Source organism: Leiobunum rupestre, chromosome 4 (assembly GCF_980474605.1).
Source record: "Leiobunum rupestre chromosome 4, qqLeiRupe1.1.hap1, whole genome shotgun sequence".
In the NCBI taxonomy this organism is placed as follows: domain Eukaryota; kingdom Metazoa; phylum Arthropoda; class Arachnida; order Opiliones; family Sclerosomatidae; genus Leiobunum; species Leiobunum rupestre.
The window spans coordinates 53,449,962-53,475,120 of record NC_143387.1 but is presented as its reverse complement, the minus strand read 5'-3'; the positions used below and the strand labels follow the sequence as shown (position 1 = coordinate 53,475,120).

At 37.3% G+C, this 25,159-nt stretch overlaps 1 protein-coding gene across 1 annotated transcript in view; it reads right to left on the bottom strand.

Annotated features, from left to right (window-relative positions):
- Positions 1 to 25,159, bottom strand: part of Trap1 (TNF receptor associated protein 1) — a 50,310-nt gene that overhangs the window by 18,121 nt on the left and 7,030 nt on the right. The window contains exons 3-6 of the mRNA XM_090173250.1: positions 12,778 to 13,040; positions 12,636 to 12,707; positions 2,472 to 2,641; positions 2,303 to 2,412 (exon numbers count right to left, since the gene is read on the bottom strand). Of these exons, the coding sequence (XP_090029376.1) occupies positions 2,303 to 2,412; positions 2,472 to 2,641; positions 12,636 to 12,707; positions 12,778 to 13,040 (615 nt within the window). The remainder of the gene's footprint in view (positions 1 to 2,302; positions 2,413 to 2,471; positions 2,642 to 12,635; positions 12,708 to 12,777; positions 13,041 to 25,159) is intronic.

Here is a 25,159-nt window from a genome sequence, read left to right as displayed (position 1 = left end):
ACGAAGATGGCGCTACTGCCCTATCGTCGTACGCTAATTTTCTTATCTCCAGAACAACGCCGTTACCATGGGCCCCTATGGTAGACCTTTACTTATGGGGACCTTATGATAGGCTTATGTTCATATTCAACTACGAATATAGATATCCTATGATACTGGCGCAATCACGTTCAAAATAAGGCTGAACTTTTAAACCCCGCCCACAGTGGCGTCATCGGATACAGTCGTCTGCCTAAAATATAAATATTTCGGGTCCGTTTAATAATAGCAATTATGGGTTAAAAAAAACGCGAAAGTTGCGAGTTAAATTAGTGTTAGTTTATCTAAAATAAGTTTACCGAGTGAAGAATTAACCCAAAAGATTATTGCTAGGTTAGCCCTTGATAAGGAGGAAGGAATTATAAAACCACAATGGCTCAAGCATCTAGACTATTTTGGTTTACGTTTGTGAATGATAATAGAGGTCGGCGGAACGAATAAATTAACCGTCAAAATTTCGATTAACCATAAAAAGTTGGGTTAATTGTTTTTTATGAACATTTTATACGAATAAACAACGATTTAATATGCAAAAATAATCGGTTTTTTCGTATATTTTTGGATAATTTTCAGTTATGAATAAAAATAAATAATTGGAAAATTTCTTATTATTGAGTCAAGTATTTTCACTGACAAGGAGAGTACCCGAGGTGTTTGTTGCCGATTTAGTTCAAAGTCGGCCGTAATGTGGACCTATATGAGATATGAAATTTCCCAAAAGGAGACGTTGCACTACCCATTCGATTTGCCAAAAATAATATTTTTTCCTTATTTTACGCAAAAATTGTTACAAATTTACCTCAAAATTGTTCCAATTAACCCAAAAATGATGAAATTTACCTAAATGTGGTACAAAATACCCATTTCGTGATTTTAATTTTTTTTTTAAATTTTCGTAGGTGAAACCGAGAAAATCCCATGCTTTTTTAAATGGAGATTTTTTTGTTATAAGTGGTCAAAAACATTTTCGTTTGCCATGGCAAATCGAATGGGTAGTGCAACGTCTCCTTTAGGGAAATTTAATATTTCATATAGGTCTACATTACGCCCGACTTTGAAAAAATTCTGCAATAAACACCTCGGGTACTCTCCTTGTGAATTAAAAATGATACTTCAAAAATGCAACCAGAATTCCTAGCTGTAACCAAAGATATAAAATGATTCAATCCGATTTCAAATGATGCTAAGCCTAGGTCCAATAAGTTACGTAAATGAACTAATGATAGATTCTTAAAAATATCACAAGAGGTGGAAAGAATGGCTTTCAAAAGATTCACTTTTGAACTAGTCATCTTGGTAGAAACGGACATTTTAAACGCACTTTTTAAATCATAATAAATGTAAAACTTGGGGAGTCTAAAAACTAAACGCAAACTTATAGACGCAAAAATTGACTCACTGTAACTCCAGAGCGCGAGCGGGATTTTTCGCGCCATTTGCTTTCACCTCCGATTGGTCGTTGTGACGTAAATCGGCAGAAAGTCCAGCCTTTTTTTAATAATGATGGTACCAGGTATATAACCCACTGTTCTATATTCATGGTTGAATATTAATAAATTCATGCTGATACTTAACAATGAGTGTGCTAAATAAATGTTGAGTATTTTCTCTGTATGGTTTGTGGTCGCCTCCATTTTCAAAAAATTCTTGATTAATATGGTTGTATATAGGTAGACAGTATATTTTTGGCACCTAGTTACAGCGAACAAAGTAACATTTAATCGTACACTATAGAGAAAATTTATTTTAGAAATCTTCAAATCAACTTGAAAATTCCGAAATCTTGGCGAAAATCAGTTCCAAAATATCGAAATCAGTTTAAACAAGATGTCATGGACTTTTAAGTACACGCAATCCCCCCGATGTATTAACTATATATTAAATTTAAATTTGAACAAATTTTCAATCATCTTGTACATTAAATTAATAAACCCAAGATGATTTTAACGAAAAATTCTTTTTCGAGTTACCTGGTTTGGGAAATAAGGTAGCGAAACATGAATGCGTTAATTTAAAATAATTTTTAGACAAAAAGGAAGTTTTAGAGTTACCTGGTTTTGAAAAATAAGGTAGCGAAACGCGAACACGTATATTATAATTAATTTTAGATTAGAAACCACCTAATGTATGTATTTATTTATTTAGTAAGAAAAATATGGTCGAACATATAGAGGATAAACGCCTCTAGTGAGAAAAACACGCAACTTAAAAAACTAATTGTCAGGTGCTACTGACGCTCTTATAACTAAAGCATGCAGCTTACCTTTAATAGTTTCTTCATCGGAAAATTCTCTAGAATCCGTCTTCAGATGCAGCACTATCTTGGTGCCGATTTGAACTCCTTCGGACTCGCAGATTTCGTAGGTGCCACTCCTGAAATACGTGGAGTTCTATTTCACTGACCAAAGTGATAATTAATTGGAGCTACTGACCCGTCGCTAGACCACTTGTAGCCTTTGCTACCCTCTTGGGCCGACTTGGAGTAAACGTCCACTTTGTCGGCCACCATAAACGTCGAGTAGAAGCCGACCCCGAACTGACCAATGATATTACTGGCCGATGCGTTGACCGACTGATTTTTCTGCAGTTCCTCCAAAAACGCCTTCGAAAAATAAAATATTACCAAATTATTTCATTTAGGGAGGATAACGTTTTACGTGGGACAACGCATGGCGAAAGTCCGAAATCGACCGCGGCGACACCAAGTAAAATAAAAAAAAATTATCTGCTAGGCTAATACCCAAGGCACCACCTTAGGCCCAAGTCATCTTGCAAAATTTAATGCTTTTAAACAGATGGCCGGGTTATAATGCGTAGGAGGCTGGTAGCAAGCCCTTCATGCCACGCGAGCTAACATCTCTCTACACTAACTATTACCTCTACAAGTTTTTATGGAAAGGAGAAACCGAAGAACTCGAGGGAAAACCCCTTTAACCAGTGGGGAGATAACTTGCAAACTCTACGCAGGAGGGGTTCCGAGTTTTTTATCCAGTACCACAAGCTGGAATCGAACCCGGCTTATTTGGTGCGAGGCGAAAGTGCTAACCACTCCGCCACCCCACCGAAATGTACTAAAATTTGCCAAAATTTCCCCAAGACCCCTTACTTTAATCGCCCTTGAAATATTGTATTTATTTAATAGTTACTGACAATGACTATGTTCAAACGGTCCGAGGGCATCATGGTCGAGTTTTACCGGGACCCCAAATGGGGGGAAGGAAAAACGTCACCGGAGTGCGCTTCAATGGCGTCGGAATACGCCATTTTGTTTTCAAAGGGCGAATGAGCTTACTTATACGACCATAAGAGGATTCATAAATTCATTCTTGATTATAAACAAGATTTCACGGACATTTAAATACACACAATACGCCGATGTATTAAATATATTTTAGATATTAAATTTGAACTAATTTTTATTACGTAATTTTATTTTATTTTTAATTTTCAATCATCTTGTACATAATAAACCCAAGAGGAATTTTATCGAAAAATAATTTTTCGAGTTACCTGGTTTTGGACATGAGGTAGCGAATCGCAAACGCGTTAATTTCAATTAATTTTTAGGCAAACCGAATTTTTCGAGTTACCTGGTTTTGAAAATAAGGTAGCCATTTCTTTTAGTTAGATGGCGCCTGTTATGAGGTGGTTGAAGTCCCGCGAATTGGCCAGAAATCTCACATACAATTAAAATTCTTAATGAAACGGAAAACAAAGTTCAGAAATAATCAGTAGTAACTAAAAATATAATTTTCAACCAAGGCGGTCTTAATTTAAAAACGTATGTAGATTTAAAGTCGAAAATCGCGAAAAACCACTTAAATGGAAAAATGATTAACCTTTCGGGCTCGGATTTCAAAAATGTATAACGGGCTACCAAGGGCATGATATTTCCTTTCGATTGAGATATCCCTGGCCCTTCTAAACCTAATTCTAGGAGCTTAATGTCGAATACGGCGACATCGGCAACAATCCTTTAAGATTGTGTGTAAAAAGCAGTTGACGTCACCTTCCGATGGGAGGGGATTAATAACTTGGTTAGAATATTTGGATGACCGTCCTCGGAAGAGTAGTAGCAACTCGGCAATTTATCTAAACCCTATACATTAGAACGCCGAGAGACATTTCAAAGGCTCGTCAAAGCTAAAGTTGCTATTTTTATTTCCATAAGTGTATAAGATTGTTACATAAGTGAGACACTTCCTATTCTTCACATGCAAAAGTTTTACTGAGAGCTATTCACAAGACAGACTGCATTACGGGCTTCGTCGCCGTTTTGCGTCCACTCGCTAACGCGTCAAGCTTGATTTCCACTAGCGTGCGCCTTAAGCTTGTTTTCCACTAGCGCGCGTCATAATGTTATTTTCTTAACTCGCGTAAAAACGTTTGATGGTTCAAAGCTGAGAAACGCGTCGTTGCGCGCGCCAGTGGAAAACAAGCTTTAATGCATTTTTCTTTACGTGCGTCAAAACGTTTGTACGTCGCAAAGTTGAGTGACGCGACGTTACACGCGCTAGTGGAAACCACGTAGCCTTGGACAGCGTCTCACTAGGGGGAGATTTTCTTCTTGTGATGACGTCACTCCGTTACTAGCTCTTACAGGAGACGATTCGAGGTGATAATCACCGATTTGGTTCAAACTCGGGTATACTGTACACCTCCATGTACCTTAAAAAACCTGCAAGGGAAAAATTGCGACGGGCTTTCGTTTTGCCATGGCAACCGAAAACGTTTTTGACAACATGATTTGGAATTATTTCTATTGAAAATAAAATCGGAATCTGAAGGATTTTAAGGGTTCCCCAATTGACCAAATTGCATTTAAACTTGATTAAATTAAATTTTTAAAATCAATTAAATTTTCTTAACGTTTTTGAAATTTAAAAAAAAATCATTTTTTAAAAGGTTTCACAGGGGGGAGGGACCTAGAGGATAGCGCCGCCGATCAAACGCCGCCGCCGCCGCCGATTATTTAGATAACGCCGAAACGCCGCCGCCGATAAATTTAATTTCGGCGGCGCCGCCGCCGAAACATTTTCATTTCGCCGCCGAATTAATTTCCATTATTAATGTATAATAATTACGTTTTGAGATCTAAACTACATAGATTTTTCTTTTAGTAGTGCTACGATTCCTAGGCTGTTGGGTGCACCGTACTAGCGTGATAAAATTAAAAATAATTAATAATTTCCAAAAGATCTGGCACCACTGCACCGCGCGCACCAAGATTTTCTGTAGCAGATAGCTGGGATAGGAGAGAGAGAAATGAAAACGGCTTTGGAGTTGCCTCGCATCGTATTTTGTAATAAGTACAGAAACGTATCAGCTGCATTGGCTGCATTCAGCAATAGCTATTCTATTACATTTTAAAAATTCCTTTGATACAAAGGTAAAATAATTTGTGATAATAGACTTAAATGCGCGGGGGGAAAAAACCGGATTTGGGGGGATGAAATTTATGCGGTAGAGGGCTGGCTCGTTGGTTGTCTGTACGATAATGGCGGCGCCCAGCAAAAGTTTCTAAAAAGAGTGTATAGATAATAATAATAGTGAAATGGTAGTAAATTAGTACAGTATTGTTATTACTAGCGTAAATGTTTTAGTTTACTAGTATCATATGTGACATAGTTACTCATAAGTGTGCCTCTGTTTAACATATCTGTATTAAAAATTTAAATGAGACCTTGTTTCACAGCCTCCAAAGACTATATAAAGCTACGCGTAACTTTATATAGTCTTTGACAGCCACCAAAGAAAATACAGCACTAACGTCGCGTAAAACTGGTTTTAACTTCATTCCCCCCTACGCGAGAACTAGTTTTGATGAGGATAAAACCGTCATCGACTGGGAAGTGACGTCAATAACGTCATATCCTTGCAACAAGGTATCATTATGAAAAAATTCTTTCAGGCACACTTATGATTAAATAAGTTACATCTGATAGTATGTAACCAAAGTTACTTTTTCTTTGTTTTGGAAACAAGTGGTTCCTATTTTAATAAAAGACATTATATTAAACATGTATTTTTTAAATGTGTTTAACAATTTAAGTTCTAGCGGTCTATTAAAAGGCTGGCGCTATTTCTGAGGGGGGGGGGCAGTTTTTCCCCTTAGGCGCCGCCGCCGCCGAGTTTTTTCAACGCCGCCTATTATTTTCGGAAAATCGGCGCGCCACGCCGCCGCCGAACTAATTATCGTTCCCGCCGCCGCCGTTGAAAATTGGTTCGGCGCTATGCTCTAGAGGGACCCTTAAAATCCTTCAGATTCCCATGTTATTTTCAATGGAAAAATCCCAAATTGTGTTGTCAAAAACGTTTTCGGTTGCCATGGCAAAACGAAAGCCCGTCGCAACTTTTCCCTTGCAGGTTTTTTAAGGTACATGGAGGTGTACACTATACCCGAGTTTGAACCAAATCGGTGATTATCACCTCGGGTCGTCTCCTTTTAGTAAAATATTCCCCAAACTGACCAACTTGAACTTAATAAAAATAAAATTATTCCTATGCTATCATACCGAGTACTTATTTGATATTGACAAGTATGCATTAAGGTGAACAGAGCGGATAATAAGTTCCAGAAATCATGCAAAACAAAGCCTATAATCGCGGCTTCATGATTCTCTGTTATAATTCTGGGTATTGAGTATTGATAAATTATTATCATTTTCTTTCGACTACAATTTAAATTTTTATTCAATAGTAATTACGCCCCCCCCCCACCAAAAAACTCCACGAAATATATTTAACCATAAAAAATATTCAAAATATTAAAATAATTTTGCACTTAAAAATTGTAAAAACAATTGCGTAAAATCGAACAATAAATCAGAAGTTGCGAAATAGAAAAAAAATTAAAAAAAACAGGTATAAAGTACACGATTTCTCCGTTTAGAAAAACAATAATTAAAAATTTTCGTACTCGATAATGATAATAGTAATGAATTTAATTTTTCACAATGGGAAATGGCCGATACACGACTCGAATGCTAAAATCAATTTTGCGCCGAGAGAGATCCTATCGATGGGAGAAAAAACGCGTAAAAGGTAAATCCAAAACGTGTCCTTCGAAAGCCATCGAAAGTTGGAGTGGTTACCGTTTCGGAGTGGCGACTGGCGATTATCCTATTTCGTGTAGATTGCGTTTCACGGGGCTTTTCGGTCGGTCTCATTATCTATCGGACGATTTATTTAAAGAGGCGAATATCTCTGCAGAAATTTAAACAAAAAATATGAAAGGATCGGAGGACTGCGGTTTCGAGTGTAGCCGGTCGCGCACGAAGATATTTCCCAAAATTAATTAAAATGAAAAAATAAAAACCTCACGATCAGACGTGATTATATCCCCGAGACAATCTAACAATGGACGGGTTAAGGACGCGTTAAAAAAACGCGTATCCTAAGCAGTCTGCGCGAGATAAAACTACACTGTAAACGTTATCACTAAGCATTTTGTAGCGCGAGCTTCACCTTAATGTAAAATGATTTACTACAAACACGAGATAAAACGTTTATATATGAAACACCGCTAACGTTTTTGGCCATAATTCAGACTACCGTATGTAAGATTATGTATGGTTTAGTTAGATTAACTTTGAAACTTTTGTGGGCCAATTTGAGTTAACTTCGATCTGCTTTAGCGTAAATTCAGATCACTTCAAAGCTCATTTAGCTGGTTAAAGTGGTTTGCTCGAGTTCTTCAATTTTTCCTTTCCATAAAAACTTAATGACGTTAACGGTAATAGCATAAAACTATCATAAGGTCCCCATAAATAAAGGTCTAGGCCAAAGTTTTGACGATCACATACCCGTTATTAAGAGGTAAATATTAAAAATCTGGACCTCCTAGTGGCTACATCCTCAGCTGTGCATTTTTTAAATAAATTTCGCGAAATGCATTATGAATGCGCGTAAACCAAAGACTATATAACGCTTCGCTTACTAGACAGTCGTGTTCCTAGGAAAAACCTGTTAACACCTCTGTAGCACTGTTAAAGCTGGGGTAATATTTGGACCCGCGGCTAGAGGCGCCACTAGTAACACAGCTCAAGCTAGGGGAAATTTTGGGCCAGCGTCGAGATGGAGCCACAATCGGTATGCAAGTTGGGCCATAGAACACGCCTGTCTAGTAAGCGAAGCGTTATATAGTCTTTGGCGTAAACCGTGCGCGAACGTTTTTAAACTTAGAACCACGCTGGAGAAATCTTCGCCGCGAGCCCTTGGCAACGTAGCCAAGGCTTATTCGAAATTTTATCGCTTTAAAACTTAAAATTAACACTTTCCTTGGCCACATAATTCATCAAAACCTAAAACTGGCTATTAGAAATAAGAGTTGTGTTCCTGAGGGTATTTATGTTTCAAGTGTGAGACTTAGACGCGTTTTGTGTGGAATTTATCAACCCGAGCGTGGCTGCTCTACCAAGAGAATATTTTGGAAAAGAAGATGACAACGCCGATACCACGGGACCCTATGGTTGACCATTACTTATGGGGACCATATGATAGGCTTATGGTAATAGTAAGTGTAGGGAACTGTTGGCTCGCGTGGCACGAAGGGCTATCCACCACCTTCCCACGCATTGTAACCCGGCCACCTGAAGTAATGGCTTTAAAAGTCACTCGATTCCTTGGGTATTAGCCTAGCTGATTAATGTTATTATTTAATGGTAGTCACGTGACTTTGTGGAGAACTGCAGCGCCATCTATCCTAAGAAATACGAACTATTATTCATTTTATTTTGTTAATGGCGGTTTAAATTTTGATCGATTCATATAAATTATCTAATTATTATTATTAATTAAAACATTTGTAACAGAAAGGTGTAAGTTAATTAGCTGCCTGCAGTATCTGTAAGGAATAAGGTTTTTATTTACCGTCGCACAGCCAACTATGAACACGAGTTACCGAATCGAAGTTGGCTGTGATATGGTAGTCCCGTGATTTTGTTTTCCCATTTTAACAAGTTGGTTAAGACCAAATTTACTTTATAGTTTCGTCTATTTGAGCAGCAGCTTAAATATATATAACAAAACTACTATTCACACGACTAATAGACTCATTTCTAACACTACACCGTGACTGGTTCGATTTACTTGACGTGATAGCTGAAGCTAGATTTGTCCGAATTTCTAGTCATTTTAACCATGGATTAAATAACCTGACAGGGATAGTTCTCTGTAATACGTTTTACTATACTACGAGTTGAAGAGGTTTATTTCAAACGAGGCTGCCAGATATTTTTGCTGTCCCCTCAATTTTAGCCCCTTTACCGATACAAATCCGGAACAAGATTTCTTGACACGTCGCCATCTCGCGGCGGCTTTTGGCGAATTTAATATTTTTCCAACGGTTTGTTTTAATACATTTGAAATTGAAATATTCAATCGTGGTCAGTACCTTAGTGGCTCTGGAGCTTCCTGGTTAATTGTGGGAAATAATTTCTCGTTTTATTGTCTATAGGCTTTCAAACTGTAAATAAGTTTTCAATAGATAGGCCTTGGCCTACAAAAATAATAATTTCATCAATCGCGATTGCACCCCGTTTGCAATTTTTCCCCCGTGTATCGGTAAAATCGAGACTTCCGGTCGTTGACAATTCTGGCCACCATAGTACGTCTGGAGCAAGTATTGTACCCCAGAGAACTATCCCTGTAAGGTTATTTAATCCATGTTTTAACCGTACATCAATTAATTCTTTGTACAGAAAATGGTTAACAAATAAATCAAATGTAGGAACTATCTTTATTATAAAATTATAAGCAGACGACGAAAATGGCGCTCGCGGCTCACAAGAGATAACTGAACTATCTGAACAGGGTAGGAAATAAGGGTTTTCTAAAATAATAAAGCGTATTAATATATAAGCAGTCGATAGAAATTGTCAAAAACTATCGGCGAACAGTGTTAGAAATAAGCATCTTTAAAAACTAGGATGTTTTAAAGACTTCTAAGAGTAAAATATCAAGTATTTTAATTTATTCCGACTTCTAAGAGTAAAATATCAAATATTTTAATTTCTTCCGACTTCTAAGAGTAAAATATCAAATATTTTAATTTCTTCCGACTTCTAAGAGTTTTAATTTCTTCCAACTTCTAAGAGTAAAATATGAAATATTTTAATTTCTTCCGACTTCTAAGAGTAAAATATCAAATATTTTAATTTAATCCGACTTTTGGGTTAAAATATAGGGAAATTATTTCATGAAATTATAGGAGAAAAATGGGAGACCGTTAAATAATATAAAAATATAGAATTATAGGAACTGTGGTCACCCTGTTATTGTTATACAAAACCCAAAGGATTTAACGTACTGACATTCATTTAAGTTATTTTTCGTTCGCCGTTGCCTTCGAAGTTTGACAATTTTAAAACGCGTAGAGGGTGTTTACGAGGTAAGGCACCGTGCAAAAAAACTCGCATTGAAATCTAAGATAGGAGCTTATTTTGATATTGTATATATCCAGAGATACACTGCTGAAGTCTGGTACCAAGTACTCGATCTCCCTAAGTAAGTTCAATGATAATTTCACATATTAAATTTCCCAAATTCCACTATTTATGCTATACTATTTTTTAAATATATCCAGGGAAAATAAACTGGATCATAAAATAAGTCCTTTATTAATTCATAAAATCATTTGGTCAAATAATAAGTAATAAGATGGCACAGGCCTCATCACCGACCATCTCTCACTGGATGCCTCAACTTGAGGTGTACTCGACCTCTAAATTCGATGAGCCCGGGTTACCCTGTCAATTGTCATGTATGACTTAATTCAGAAAAATGTTTTCTATCAAATATAACAAGTTTCATTGATATAAGTTGAGGGAACAGATCATGTAGCATACATCAGAAACATGTTTCAATGTTATATACCAAAGTGGGTCAGGGCCTATTTTAAGGAGTTTTTAGAACTACGCAAATTTAATCAAAATTAATTAATTAATGATGTAACTTGTGCAAAAAATTTGTTGTCAAAACCAAATTTACCACTACTAATAATGACTTGCAAAATTAATTGTTTCGGGTAGTACTCAATTTTAGAACTACCCAAATAATGCCCACTAAAATAGACTCCGATGTGAATCGAATAAACATATAACAATATGGCCTAGTCGCTAGATGACTTGGGCCTAGGGTGGGGCCTTGGGTATTAGCCTAGCTGATTATTATATTATATTATTATTAGCCTAGCTGATTATTATATTATATTATTATTAGCCTAGCTGATCGTATTGAGCAACATCTTAGGATAACCGCTATCACCAGGGATCGATTTTGGCTATCGATTTGTGTAACATTTAGAATTTGTGATCAAACAGTTGCAGAGATACCACGTTTTGTCAAATCGCATGAGCGTTGGGCATTTGCTATCGGTATAACGGTTTCAAAGATATCAAACTTATGGGCTCCCCATCACCCAAATTGATATTGACACCGTGACGGTGAGGTTAGGAACTAAAAATATTAAAAATGCCATGTTCTCGCGCTATCTTTTTTAATTTTATTTCTTAAAGGCCGACTACATAAATCTTTGGTTAACTCAGTCTTTCACTGGAAGTAGGCTTACTGCATTACCGTGTGCCATGCAGTCAGCCTACTTCCAGTGAAAGACAGAGTAAACCGAAGATTTATGTAGTCGGCCTTTAAGGTAACCAGTAAAATGTCGAATTGTAAATTCACCGTTTTACCAGCAGGACTAGCCGAATGCCAGGCGCGTAATTCTATATTTAAAGGGGAACGGCCAAGCTTTTCCAAATATAGCCTTATTTCCGTATCAAAAGATTAACAAGACGTTCAATATACTAACTCGTACCTTTTTTTGTCTGGGAAAAATAGCTTTTGGCCCAAGAAGTTGAAACGAAAACTAACGCCAGGTGTTTGGGTTTGAATTTTCGCCGCCATCTTAGGGGCTTCCGCCAGCGCCCCTAACCCCGTATGAGCGATTTGCGAACTATCCTAACTTTTAAAATCGCGCAATTTAGGCTTAGGTCTCTTATAACTGGAACGCGCCGCGCGTACAAAACAAATTTTTTGCGTCATCAGCAGCGCGCGCTTTTACGTTGTTTTTCTGTCTCACCGACTTCTCACCAGGTGTCGCGGCGGACGCGCGCTTTTCGATTTCCCGAAATTTCTTTATTTTATTAAAATTTAACCACCCAATATTTATTGATGCGGTTTTCGCCATAAATTTTAGTTTTAATGGGCTATACGTCTATCGAACTGGTTAAAGCTCGACCGTTCCAATTTAATATAAATGCGTCAAAACCCATAAAAACATCTTCAAGGAAATCGCCAAGAAGTAATATATCCGAGAGCAATTTACTGTTTATTAGATGCTTGTTGAAATAATGGAAACTTTTCCCCTGTAAACAGAACGTCGTGTTTTTGCTGAGCCTAAATATGTCAATAAAAGCTACCTGGTTAAAAGGAAACACTTGTTGCATACCGTACAACTTTACAAGTGAAAAGTTTCCATTATATAAGCACTATATAAACAGTAATTTGCAGGTCCTGGCTCTCGTAAATACTACTTGTTGGCAATTTCCCGGAAGATGTTTTTATGGAAGCGTCTATTCCCTTCAGCTGATGATTACCTTGGAACCAGATCTGGCAATAGTGCCCAAACTCTCGATCATTTCTTCTTTCGTCATCCCAATTCCAGTGTCCTAAATGCAAACGTCGCGTTAGACCAACCTTGAAAATCAAATATGAAATTGAGGTAAAATGCGAAATTACTTGAATAATGAAAGTCCGGTCCATTTTGTCGGTGGCGATATGGATCTCGGTGGGTTTGCCTTCATCCTTGGCTTCGGCCGACAACTGGACAGACATCTCCGACCCGGAAGCCGTCAGCCTCAAGTACCGGAGTTTCTCCAGGGCATCGCTGGCGTTGGAGATCAGCTCTCGAATGAAAACCTCCTTTTCGGAATACAGCGACTTGGCCACGATGTCCAGCAACATACGCGTCTCGGCCATAAACTCCCGTTTGTCCGCTGGACCTGAAATGACCGCGGGTCACGCGTATTAAATCAAAGTTATATTCTTAGAAATCTATAATCTATTATTGTTACTAGGGCAGGGTGACCAGGGAAAAGCTTTGAAAATTTTAAAGGAAAAAAAAGAATTTTAGGGGCGAATTATAGGAAAATATAGGAATCTAAATAGGTGAATTATAGGAAAATATAGGACACTAAATAGGTGAATTATAGGAAATATATAGCACTAAATAGGCTAAATATAAAATAGGCGAATTATAGGAAACTAAATAGGCTAAGAAAAATATGGGAAAAATAATAAGGTAACTACTGCATATCGGTATACTTTGACTCGAATCACCTAGAATATTGATAATGTTTTGTACACTGCTTTCTTGCATTATTGGATCACTTAGCGGATTAAAAAAGCTCGTATATTTCAAGATTTTGTTCGAAAATGGCAGTATTTACAGTAGATGATGACACGTACAAAAAAGTTCTTTCATTTTCAAAAGACCGTGAAATTATAGGAAAATAGGTAAGAATAAAGGAAATTATAGGAAGGCATTAAAAATATAGGAAAATATAGGAAGTCGGGTCACCCTGCTAGGGTCATAAGTAACATAATATCTAAACGTATGACGATTAGCCAAAATTATCGCCAAATCAAAGTTAAGTTCCAAGTGTCTAAAAACGGTCAATGCGAAATATACTACTGTTAAGTTAAAAGGAACCACGGCTATGGACTGCATTGCAAAGGCTGATAAAATACGCTCGAATAAGTAGATTAGTCCATAATGAAAAGGGATAAAAAAAGCTAAACTCTAAACAAATTTGAAGAAATTAAAAAACTTACAAATAGCTCGTACCAATAGGGGTTCGAGCAAACATAAAGACGCGAAACTAGGACCAAATATACTACTATAAAGGACGATATTATAATACTCAGTTTGATGGTCAGTCCAAGTCTGAACTGGGTTGAGAGTGTTAGTGTCCAAAAAAGAAGGATCGGTATGGCTGCTCTAGTACTCGGCCTTTTATGAGGTCGAGTACTCGAACTCGACCTCGAATAAGTAATTGGAGAATACTCTTCGATTACAGAGTACCTAAAAATTGCATATTCAGGTACCAGATTATTCGAATAAGCTTATCTCTAAACTCGTCGAGTATTTATGTTTTCTATCCTCGTTGTTCAAAGTTCAAACAGGGGTTTTACAACTTTTAACGGGGCAATAAATGGTACCTACAAAGTGGTGGAAACTGGTTCATTTTAAATAAAGGAATATTTTTCAGCATTGAAAGTTACTTTATACTCCTTTTAAATTTAATTTCATAATTTCTTGAATAAAACCAGCTCCTAATCAAGTACTCGATAACCCGACTCGTTAAAAATAGTACTCTAGGTTTTTTTTAGTTACTCGATTCGAATAAGAGAAAGTTTCCCCTTAATCAAGTACTCGATTACTCGACTCGACTTCAATATTACTCGACTCGAATACTCGATTAAAAAAATTGATACTCGATAACCGACTCGAATACCTAAAGGCACTACTCGCACAGCCCTAAGGATCGGTATTAAAATTAGCAATAATTCAAAAAAAGTCCTTATTGTTATTATGTGACATATGGTAGGGTCAGAAGTAAATGAACCGAAGTTATCGAAATAGCGCTCAGAATCGGAAGGCGTTTTCCTTATGGAAATGACGATAAAATCGTGTCAAATAAAAGCTAATTTCCATCGCCGTCTTTTGACGCGATAAATTGCACTTGGGAATTGTGGGTATATAGCTATTTATATGTATAAAAATGGTTTCATAAAAACCAAAACATTTTTTTCGGCCTAGGAGCGGGCAAAATTTAAAATTCGAGGTCATAAGGAAAACGCCTCCAACATGAGGAGTATAGCAGTCTGATAACCGAAGGGCAGGCCACTTCCATTTTGGGTGCATCTTAATCACATTAAAATGATTAAATCAGGGTAATCAAGATTAAAAAATCTAATCACGATTTAATCAATCTAATCACATTATAACCGAGATTTAATAATTTTAATCAGGATCTAATCTTTTTAATCAGAATTTAATCACATTTTATTTAAAACATCCGAAAACATCAGGAACTACTTTTTTCCCCATAAAATTATTCTAATCCGCTCGTTCTAATCACGCTCAAATTTAAACATTCCAATCACCAATATAATCATTCTGATTCTCGTTCTAATTTCTAATCGCGATTTAATCATTTCAATCAGATTTAATTATTTATTCCTAATTAAATCGCATTTAATCTTTCGAGGGGTGCGTCGTTAATCAAGGAAGTGACCTGCCCCTTGCTGATAACTTAGGTTCATTTACTTTTGGTAGGGTTAAAAGTACAATTTTCCCGTCATTAGTTTTCAAACCAGCTGTCCCAAAAACAGCCGATTTTCCTGGTCAACTAAAAATGTATTCTTTAGGAAGAAATGAAGAATTATTATTTTTTCCCCCCACTTTTGTTCAAACCGCGGCTGAAGTTTGCCCTTTTTGTTTTAGTTCACGTTTTAAAATAACAAAAATATACAGAAAGGATAGGGATAGGGGGTTGCGAATGATGTTTGATTTTGAAGATGTCTGCGACTCAGCTGGAGAGTAATCCCGGAGGCAGGACGTCTCTAGTCAAAATATGAAACCCTATTACTCGCCGATTCCCTCCCACCTGGTTTACCCAGTGTCTCGACAATCCGTTTACAGGCTTACGTCAAAACGTATTTAATTTTCCCGAAGTCGGATTCTTCGTGCAGTTTACATAACGCGAAAGATATTTTTTTATCGCAATTTTTGGTACGGTCGCTATGACGACGTATTCGAAGTGGTCTTTCAAACGTAAAAATAGCGTTGTTATGGTAACCCAAGTACCCAAATCCAGCTCTATATCTATTTGCTAAATCCACCCGCGAATGATCTTGCTAAAGAAATAGCGAGTATTGACCGAAAACGTAAAAGCGATAGTATTTCAATTCGGAACTAGAGATGGCGCTATTTTAATGGTGGCCGGAAATGACGTCGCTTCGCTTTATAAAAACCTCGATAAAAACGGTCGAAATATTTACAAAAGCGTCGGTAGAAGGAAGGCCCGTGCGTTTACTTCGCAGCCTATGATTTACGCCATCGCCGGGAACCGAACCCCTTTCCACCATTAAGATTTATCATACCAACAAGAAGACGCGACACGTACCCGAACTAGACCACCCTTTAGCTGGATTTCTTTTAAACCAAAAAAAAAGACTTAAATATCAGACTTAAGAAACACTGTTGCAATTTTATATTAACCAAGACAGAGGCGCGTTTATACCACTTGAGGCATCTAGGCGCCGTGCGATTTTTAGTCCTTTTTGCACCCCTTTTCGAGACATATTATAAAGATTTGCACTGTTAAGTTTTGCTCTTTTCCCCACGGAAACTTATTGTTGTATCCCCCCCCAACCGAAATCCTGGCTACGCTACTGCTCCTAGGCACGCGTCTAAGGCCCCTGACTAGAAAATATACAAGAGGAATAGCAACTCAGTCGATTTATCATCTCGGGATATTTTAACCTATTAACTTCCGGTAAGGTTATGACTTACGCTTCGTCAATTGATAATATAGAATATTAAATAAAATATTACTAAATTATAACAATAATTTTTTTCATTTAGGAAGGATGAACTTTTACGTGGGACAGCGCACGGTGCGACCTCCAGCGGTGTGTGGTTCAAATATCGGAACGCAAAAGTCCGAAATCGACATTGCCCCCCTTGCCCCCCCTAGTTCCTACGCCCCTGGGCGGGGATCGAACCCGGCTCCTCTTGCTGCGAGGCGAAAGTGCTAACCACTCCGCCACCCCACTGAGCTTTCTCAATTGACTTATTAACCGGAAGTACCACTAGAGACACCCTAACTTTAGAACCCCGAGATACGCTTTAAAGAATTCGCTATTCCTGTGGTATATTTTCAGCGAAGAAAAAGGACTGACAAGGAAAAAGGTGTAGTAAGGCGCTTTCATTGGGAGGATTTGAGCCAGTAATGGTCAGTCGTCGGTGTGTGTGTGCGGGGGCCATTTGGAGAATGACCAGGGTTTTTATTTACTCAGGGTGGCTTGATGAACGGTCGACTTTGGCCCTTTCCGCCATTAGGGCGCTCCATCCAATAAATGGCCGTCGCCATAATCGAGAGGGGAGCCTCCCCCCCCCCCCCGCCGTGAATTATCCTTTTCGGGTGAGAAAGCGAGAGACTTCGCTCCCCCATTATTACGCACGAGGCAATAAAGCGCTACTTGCATTCAGTCGTCTCTGTTAGTTGAAATTAATTATTAAGCTAACTAAAGTTATCGTTTTAACCAAGATGTCATTCGTATTTCGTTAAATTCGCGCGAATAAAGAGCTTTTTATTCTGGTTCTGTAGGAATTAGGAACACGCGATCAAATTTTTAAAGATGGTGACCATCAGGGTTGGACATAAGGATAATTGTTTTTAGTAGTCAGCCTGACTAGTGGAGCCTTCTAGCTGATATTACTACTAATTGTTTATTCATTATCCACAAATTTTACGATTCATTTAAAAAACGTTGGTAAAAAGAATATCATCTTAACTTATTTAATTATGTTTTTTACGCAAACAAGCATTTATTTGAATAAAAGTGGTATTTATTTAAATAATTGTTTGTTTTATTTAAATAATAGGCTTATTCACTTTCGATTATTTAAAACATTTTACAAGTTTTATTCAACAATTGGTTATTTAAATAAATATTATTTAAATATCGCCGAGCTTATTTTATTCATGGATAAAAATTAATCGAATGCCGAACACTACTCCTATTTTAATTCATTTATTTTAATAGTCACTGACTATTGGGGGGTAAAAAGGGGGGTATAAAAACAAGAAGGACAGTCAACATTTTGCTTCACCCGTCAGAATTAAAATAGGAATTTATTATCACTTGAGTTACATGACTTTGCCCAATTTCATTTTTTTTTAAAATGAAATGGGATTGGTGAATGATGAATTTATGGTACGCCATATTCGCCATTATTTATGAATATTTAGGTACATTTTTCACTAGTCAAATTGACTATTGAGCCCCCAGATTTCGATTAATTTTAGTAGTCAGAGCATTTAACTATTACCGTTAACCCCAACAAACATTTATGGAAGGGGAAACCGAAGAGTTCAGGGGAAAACCCCTTTATTATACCAGATCGTTTGCAAACGTACCCCAAATGACGCGACGGGTTAGCGCAACATTTCCAATATTTCCCAACATACCCAAAGTTTCCAACATTTCTCAACATACCCAACATTTCCGACATAAACGCGGGCCCTTCTAACTGAAATTTTCAAGGGGGGAGGTGCAGGGGAAGGGCAAGCCGATGGGCCCCTATTCTACCGGACCCCTAAAAGCCACGCTCCGGGCACTTTTTTCGCCGGGCCCCGGGGATTTTGCCCTTCCCCCTCTGCACAGCCCTGATCTATACTATTATTTGAGAACATATTTTTATCTGGATTTCCTAAGATTTCTAATATTTCTCCAGATTTAAGGGGTTTTCCCCAGAGATCTTCGGTTTCCCCTTCCATAAAAACTTGTTGAGGTTAACGGTAATAGTTAGTGTAGGGAGCTGTTGGCTCGAACGCGTGGCATGCAGGGCTTGCCACCACCCTCCTACGCATTGTATCCCGGCCACCAGAATTAAAAGGCTTCAAAAGACGCTTGATGACTTAGGCCTAAGGTGGTGCATTGTGTATGAGCCTAGCTGATTATTATTATTATTATTATTATTTCTTTTGGATTTCTAGATTTTCAAATAAACTATAATAAATTAAAACTGTCAAATCTGAAATATTTTAATAATTAATAAAGAAGGCGATAAAAATTGAAAGTTATTGATAGACGAATATATTTTCCTCTCACAAATCGGAAATATAACTTATATATAAACGAATAATTTTTCGATAAATTTAGATCAAAATTTCGATGATTGATAAATTTATAATATCGTTTAAAGCTCGCGCAAATGGAAAACATTCCTGGGGCAAATACGCGAATCTGCACCGCCTTCGAACGCGGTGTCAGGTCAGCGGTTGGGGTCCCCGCGGTTGTCGGGGCACGCGTGGCGCCAAACTCACGACTCGAGACAAAGTCGTGATTGCAACGCATCATCTTCGTCTCCCCCAAAATATGATGAAGACGTTTCCTTCAATAACAAATACATCACTTAAACGCTTCTTGAAAATCCCTTTGATGATCTTACCCGAGACGTGATGTAGAAATAATCTTTAAAAGGGATAATAAAAAGGCGGTCAGCCCCGCCGATGAAATACCCAGTGTTATTTGATCATTCGTGTCAACTCGAGTTGGCACTATAGTAAGCCACTTGTTACTCCCTTCAAAACGCACGATTTACTAATATTTACTTAAAGCGAGGGGTCGGACAATTACCAAAATCCCGTACAATTTGTCTAAAATCGCAAAATCTTTTAACTATCTCTATGGTAAATTAACATTAAAATCCCAAAATCAATTCAAAAAGTAATGATAAAATCTGTCAAAATCTCTACGAAATCCCGTACAAAATAATGGCAAGTGTCCGACCCCTCAACTTAAACGTTAATATTTTAATCGGAAAATTGATTCGCCCTTATATAACAAATTAATAATTAATAATAATTTTTAAAATAGCGCCAAAAATATCCAAAGCCATAGGAGGGAGCGGTCAATATTGGAACCCTTTGGGGACGACAGAAATATTGGATGCTATATCTCCTTTAAGAAAATTGAAAATTTATGATTATTAATTTACCCGAAATTTGGAAATTTAGTGCATATTTACATAAAGTGTTTTTTTTAATGTAACATTCATAAATTGAAATGGATATAAGCGGTAACTCTTTGATGATAAATAACATTCAATTTTCTCATAAATTAACGTACTTGAAATTGTAAATGAAATATTTTTAGGTTAGACCTAAATAATGACGTTCTTTACTCGATGATCTTAACCCGACATTTTGTCGAAAAGCGGTACGAAATTGGACAATACTCTCGAGTTGGGGGAGCAGATTTAGATCTATCTCAATTAAAGTGCAATGAGAGTCTTGCCGGAAGTTCTTAAGGACTGTTTTTAATTCTTTTCATGAATAGGATCTTGTCCCGGAGCACGTCGCTATATCGTGTAATGGTAGACGACGCTTAACTTGTACATCCTTTTGCCCGAAACGGCGAATTGAAAATGATTCTCTTCAACACCCAGTCTTCGAATACCCCCGCGACCGCGATTCGTTCGCATTGCAACCATCAAATACACTTCATCCAATTAGTATTTATAAAATATATGATTAATTGAAATTTTTGCGGTTAATTTATTTGTTCCGCCGACCTCTACTAATACCCAAGGCATCTAGCGCATTAAATATTAAACTTGTTGCCACTAATCTGCGTAACCTAGGAAATCAATCGTGAAGAGGTATAGATCAGCTAGGACGTGGATTACGTTAAAATTTCAAAGGCAGCCTCCCAGTGGGGTAGCTAAATTACCCCTCCACCACAACGCGAAATTCTAGCCCATAGATCGATAGGAATTTAAGGCCCCCCTGGAGCCACCCGCTCATTGTGGGGTCTGCGGGGGAGGGAGGCTATTTACGACACTGGGGCCTCCGAATCCCATTAATTAGAGACAACGTTTTTAGGCTTAAATTTTAAATTTTACCAGAAGCATAAAAATTTAAATTTTGATGAGGAAACACCATATTTTAACCAGTTTTAGGAAATAAAACAGGAGCTAAAAAATGTTTCAAAGGGGCCCAAAAAATCAAAAATAGGGAGCGCAACTTACCGAACAAAAATCCTTGGCACCACTACTTTAGATTAGGGTTTACTTAGTTAAAAAATCGAAAGTTTGTGATTTTTAATGTCAGGCTTGAAAAGATGATCAATTATCGAAATAGTAAGAACTTTACGTTCGTTCGTGAGTGCGAACAGATCCGTTCGTCTATGGAAAAGCGCCCATAATGCATTTTTGTTCTTTTTGTTAATAGCGCGTATTGGAGCATTTCGTGACCGTACCATTATATCAGTCAGAGAGGGAAGAACATTACTGGCAATTTGAACGTCATAGGAAACAGAGTCTTCACCCCCACTTTTGTAGAATTTAGTTCTCTCGGGTCCTCGCTCTATTCAAAACGAAGCCCTGCACCTGTTGATACTGCTCTTTTTCATAGACGCACGACAAGACCGTAGCACTCGACGCTATCTGTACGTTTCGTCCGAAACAAATGTTTACATGTCCGCTCCATTACGCTATTATCACGCATTCCTCCCGCCCCCCCCCCCGCAACACCCTCGAGGATCTGCCTACGCACCCATTAAAATCCCTGATGGGTGGTCCCCCCCAAAATGACGTCATCCCGTTTCCCAACGCCGTCGTACGACGAGCGCATCCGATCGTTTTTAAGATTACTGACTGAAATGCGAAGGCAATAATATATTAATATTCGGTCCGACATGGGCAAAGTTTTGAAAAGAAACTGTGAAACTGAGAAACTGATTTTGAGATTTCAGAGCACTATTGTTGTGTTGATTTCTGGGTTTTTAGGCTATTTTCGAGATTTCAGAGCACTATTTTTGTGTTGATTTCTGGGTTTTTAGGCTATTTTTGAGATTTCAGAGCACTATTTTTGTGTTGATTTCTGGGTTTTAAGGCTAATTTTGAGATTTCAGAGCACTATATTTTTGGGTTGATTTCTGGGTTTTTAGACTATTTTCGAGATTTCAGAGCACTATTTTTGTGTTGATTTCTGGGTTTTTAGGCTATTTTCGAGATTTCAGAGCACTATTTTTGTGTTGATTTCTGGGTTTTTAGGCTATTTTTGAGATTTCAGAGCACTATTTTTGTGTTGATTTCTGGGTTTTAAGGCTAATTTTGAGATTTCAGAGCACTATATTTTTGGGTTGATTTCTGGGTTTTTAGGCTATTTTCGAGATTTCAGAGCACTATATTTTTGGGTTGATTTCTGGGTTTTTAGGCTATTTTCGAGATTTCAGAGCACTATTTTTGTGTTGATTTCTGGGTTTTTAGGCTATTTTCGAGATTTCAGAGCACTATTTTTGTGTTGATTTCTGGGTTTTTAGGTTATTTTCGAGATTTCAGAGCACTATTTTTGTGTTGATTTCTGGGTTTTTAGGCTATTTTCGAGATTTCAGAGCACTATTTTTGTGTTGATTTCTGGGTTTTTAGGCTATTTTCGAGATTTCAGAGCACTATTTTTGTGTTGATTTCTGGGTTTTTAGGCTATTTTCGAGATTTCAGAGCACTATTTTTGTGTTGATTTCTGGGTTTTTAGGCTATTTTCGAGATTTCAGAGCACTATTTTAGTGTTGATTTCTGGGTTTTTAGGTTATTTTCGAGATTTCAGAGCACTATTTTTCTGTTGATTTTTAGGCAGATTTAGAGATTTTGGAACTGATAAATCCCAGATTTCGGAATTTTCAAGTTGATTTTAAGATTTCTAAAATAATTATTCGCAATCCGAAACTGGTTTTGGTTTGTGTTGTTTATGGCCATTTTAATAATATAGCTTCCAGTTCTAGCCCATCCGGACATGGCAAGTATTTGGAAATGGACAAAATATTATATACTTTAACGTTTTTAACAACTATTTATGAAGGTACCAACTGGTTGGTTTAAAGGAACAAAACGGCGTTTGTATAATCGTTTGAAATATTTCAGCCCTACAGACTGTTTCGTGGACTGCATCCTTTAAAACACTGTAACATGGTATTTTATTAATAGGTGGTATTTTTAATTTGCAAGTAGCTACCGCAAACAAATATCATCTCGGTAATTATAAAATAATGCAATTTTGAATTTCATTTCTGAATTTTTATCGAAATTCATTTTAGTATATCCTAAAATAGAGCAATTAAAAATCGAAATCAGAAGGACAGGGAAACAACTAAAATGTAAACGGCCTTTTTAATAGCCACAAGGGGGACAGCGAGTGAAAAATTAAAAAAATATATATTAATTAAATTTTAAAGGTTAACTTAAAATTTAAAAAAGTTATAAATTCTAAATTTCTTATAAAAAGTTTGAACTCCAATTTGTAATGAGAGGATTAAGTAAAACTCGCGTGCCCAATCGGAAGTCATTCCTCTCTAAATTTTAATAGAACGATTTCGTTATAATTGCGGAATGAAACGGGGGTCGGGAAAAACCGAGACCCCCCCTCCTTCGCTGGGGCAAACAAAAAATTAATAAAAAATAAACGGCGGTGAATTTCACGCGTCTAGCGTCAATTTTTTCGCAAAGTTGGCTGCTTGAACCGGTCGCGGACGATGAGTTATTAATCATTTTCTTAAACGAAGTCGGCAACACCTTACAGCATTCTACCCCTTGGTACCCCCGTTTCGACCTTTGACCCCCGAAGCCAATCATTAATTAACCGTTTCCTCCGACCCCCTCATTAATTATTATCTTCCAATTTGGAGGATTCCACGAGCCGCGTCGCAGCCATTCCGTTTCCTATAGCATGCAGCGCCGAATCGTTTTGGCGCCGAGATCCGCGTGGGATGATCGACTCGGTGGCGTCGCCCCAAGACCACAGGCCATCCCAGCCCCTACCGAAGGTTACAAATACGTTATATCGCATCGAAACAGCCTAACGGCACACTTCCATCAGCAGGGGGCCCATACTAGCTGCTTATGCACGAATAACAACGACGCGAATAAAAAAATTGTATAAACAAATTTACTCGAAAACCATAAGAAATCAAACGTTCTAAAATAGTCTGAAACCATGCCTAAAAACAGTTTTAAAATAGTCTGAAAGTTTGAAACCGTATTAAAATAGTCTGAAACCATGCCAAAGATCAGTTTTAAAATAGTCTGAAACCCTGCCCAAAATAGTTTTAAAATAGTCTGAAACCCTGCCTAAAACAGTTTTAAAATAGTCTGATACCATGCCCAAAACAGTTTTAAAATAGTCTGATACCATGCCCAAAACAGTTTTAAAATAGTCTGAAACCCTGCCCAGAAACCGTTTTAAAATAGTCTGATACCATGCCCAAAACAGTTTTAAAATAGTCTGAAACCCTGCCCAGAAACCGTTTTAAAATAGTCTGATACCATGCCCAAAACAGTTTTAAAATAGTCTGAAACCCTGCCCAGAAACCGTTTTAAAATAGTCTGATACCATGCCCAAAACAGTTTTAAAATAGTCTGAAACCCTTCCCAGAAACCGTTTTAAAATAGTCTGATACCATGCCCAAAACAGTTTTAAAATAGTCTAAATCCTGGCCAAAGAACAGTTTTAAAATAGTCTAAATCCTGGCCAAAGAACAGTTTTAAAATAGTCTAAATCCTGGCCAAAGAACAGTTTTAAAATAGTCTAAATCCTGGCCAAAGAACAGTTTTAAACTAGTCTAAATCCTTGCCCAAAACCGTTTTAAAATAGTCTGAAGCCATGCCTAGAAACCGATTTAAAAACTCAAACCTTGTCCAGAAACCGTTTTAAAATAGGCTGAAACATTGCCCGGAAACCGTTTTAAAAAGTGAAACCTCAATGGCTTAGCATCTTGGTCTGAAATCTTGCTTAGTAAGCGCTTTAAAATTTGATCACTACAATGGCTTAGCATCTTGGTCTGAAATCTTGCTTAGTAAGCGCTTTAAAATTTGATCACTACAATGGCTTAGCATCTTGGTCTCAAATCTTGCTTAGTAAGCGCTTTAAAATTTTATCACAATGGCTTAGCATCTTGGTCTCAAATCTTGCTTAGTAAGCGCTTTAAAATTTTATCACAATGGCTTAACATCTTGGTCTAAAATCTTGTTTAGTAAGCGTTTTAAAATTTTATCACTACAATGGCTTAGCATCTTGGTCTGAAATCTTGCTTAGTAATCGTTTTAAAATTTTATCACTACAAAGGCTTAGCATCTTGGTCTCAAATCTTGCTTAGTAAGCGCTTTAAAATTTTATCACAATGGCTTAGCATCTTGGTCTAAAATCTTGTTTAGTAAGCGTTTTAAAATTTTATCATTACAATTGCTTAGCATCTTGGTCTAAAATCTTGTTTAGTAAGCGTTTTAAAATTTTATCATTACAATTGCTTAGCATCTTGGTCTGAAATCTTG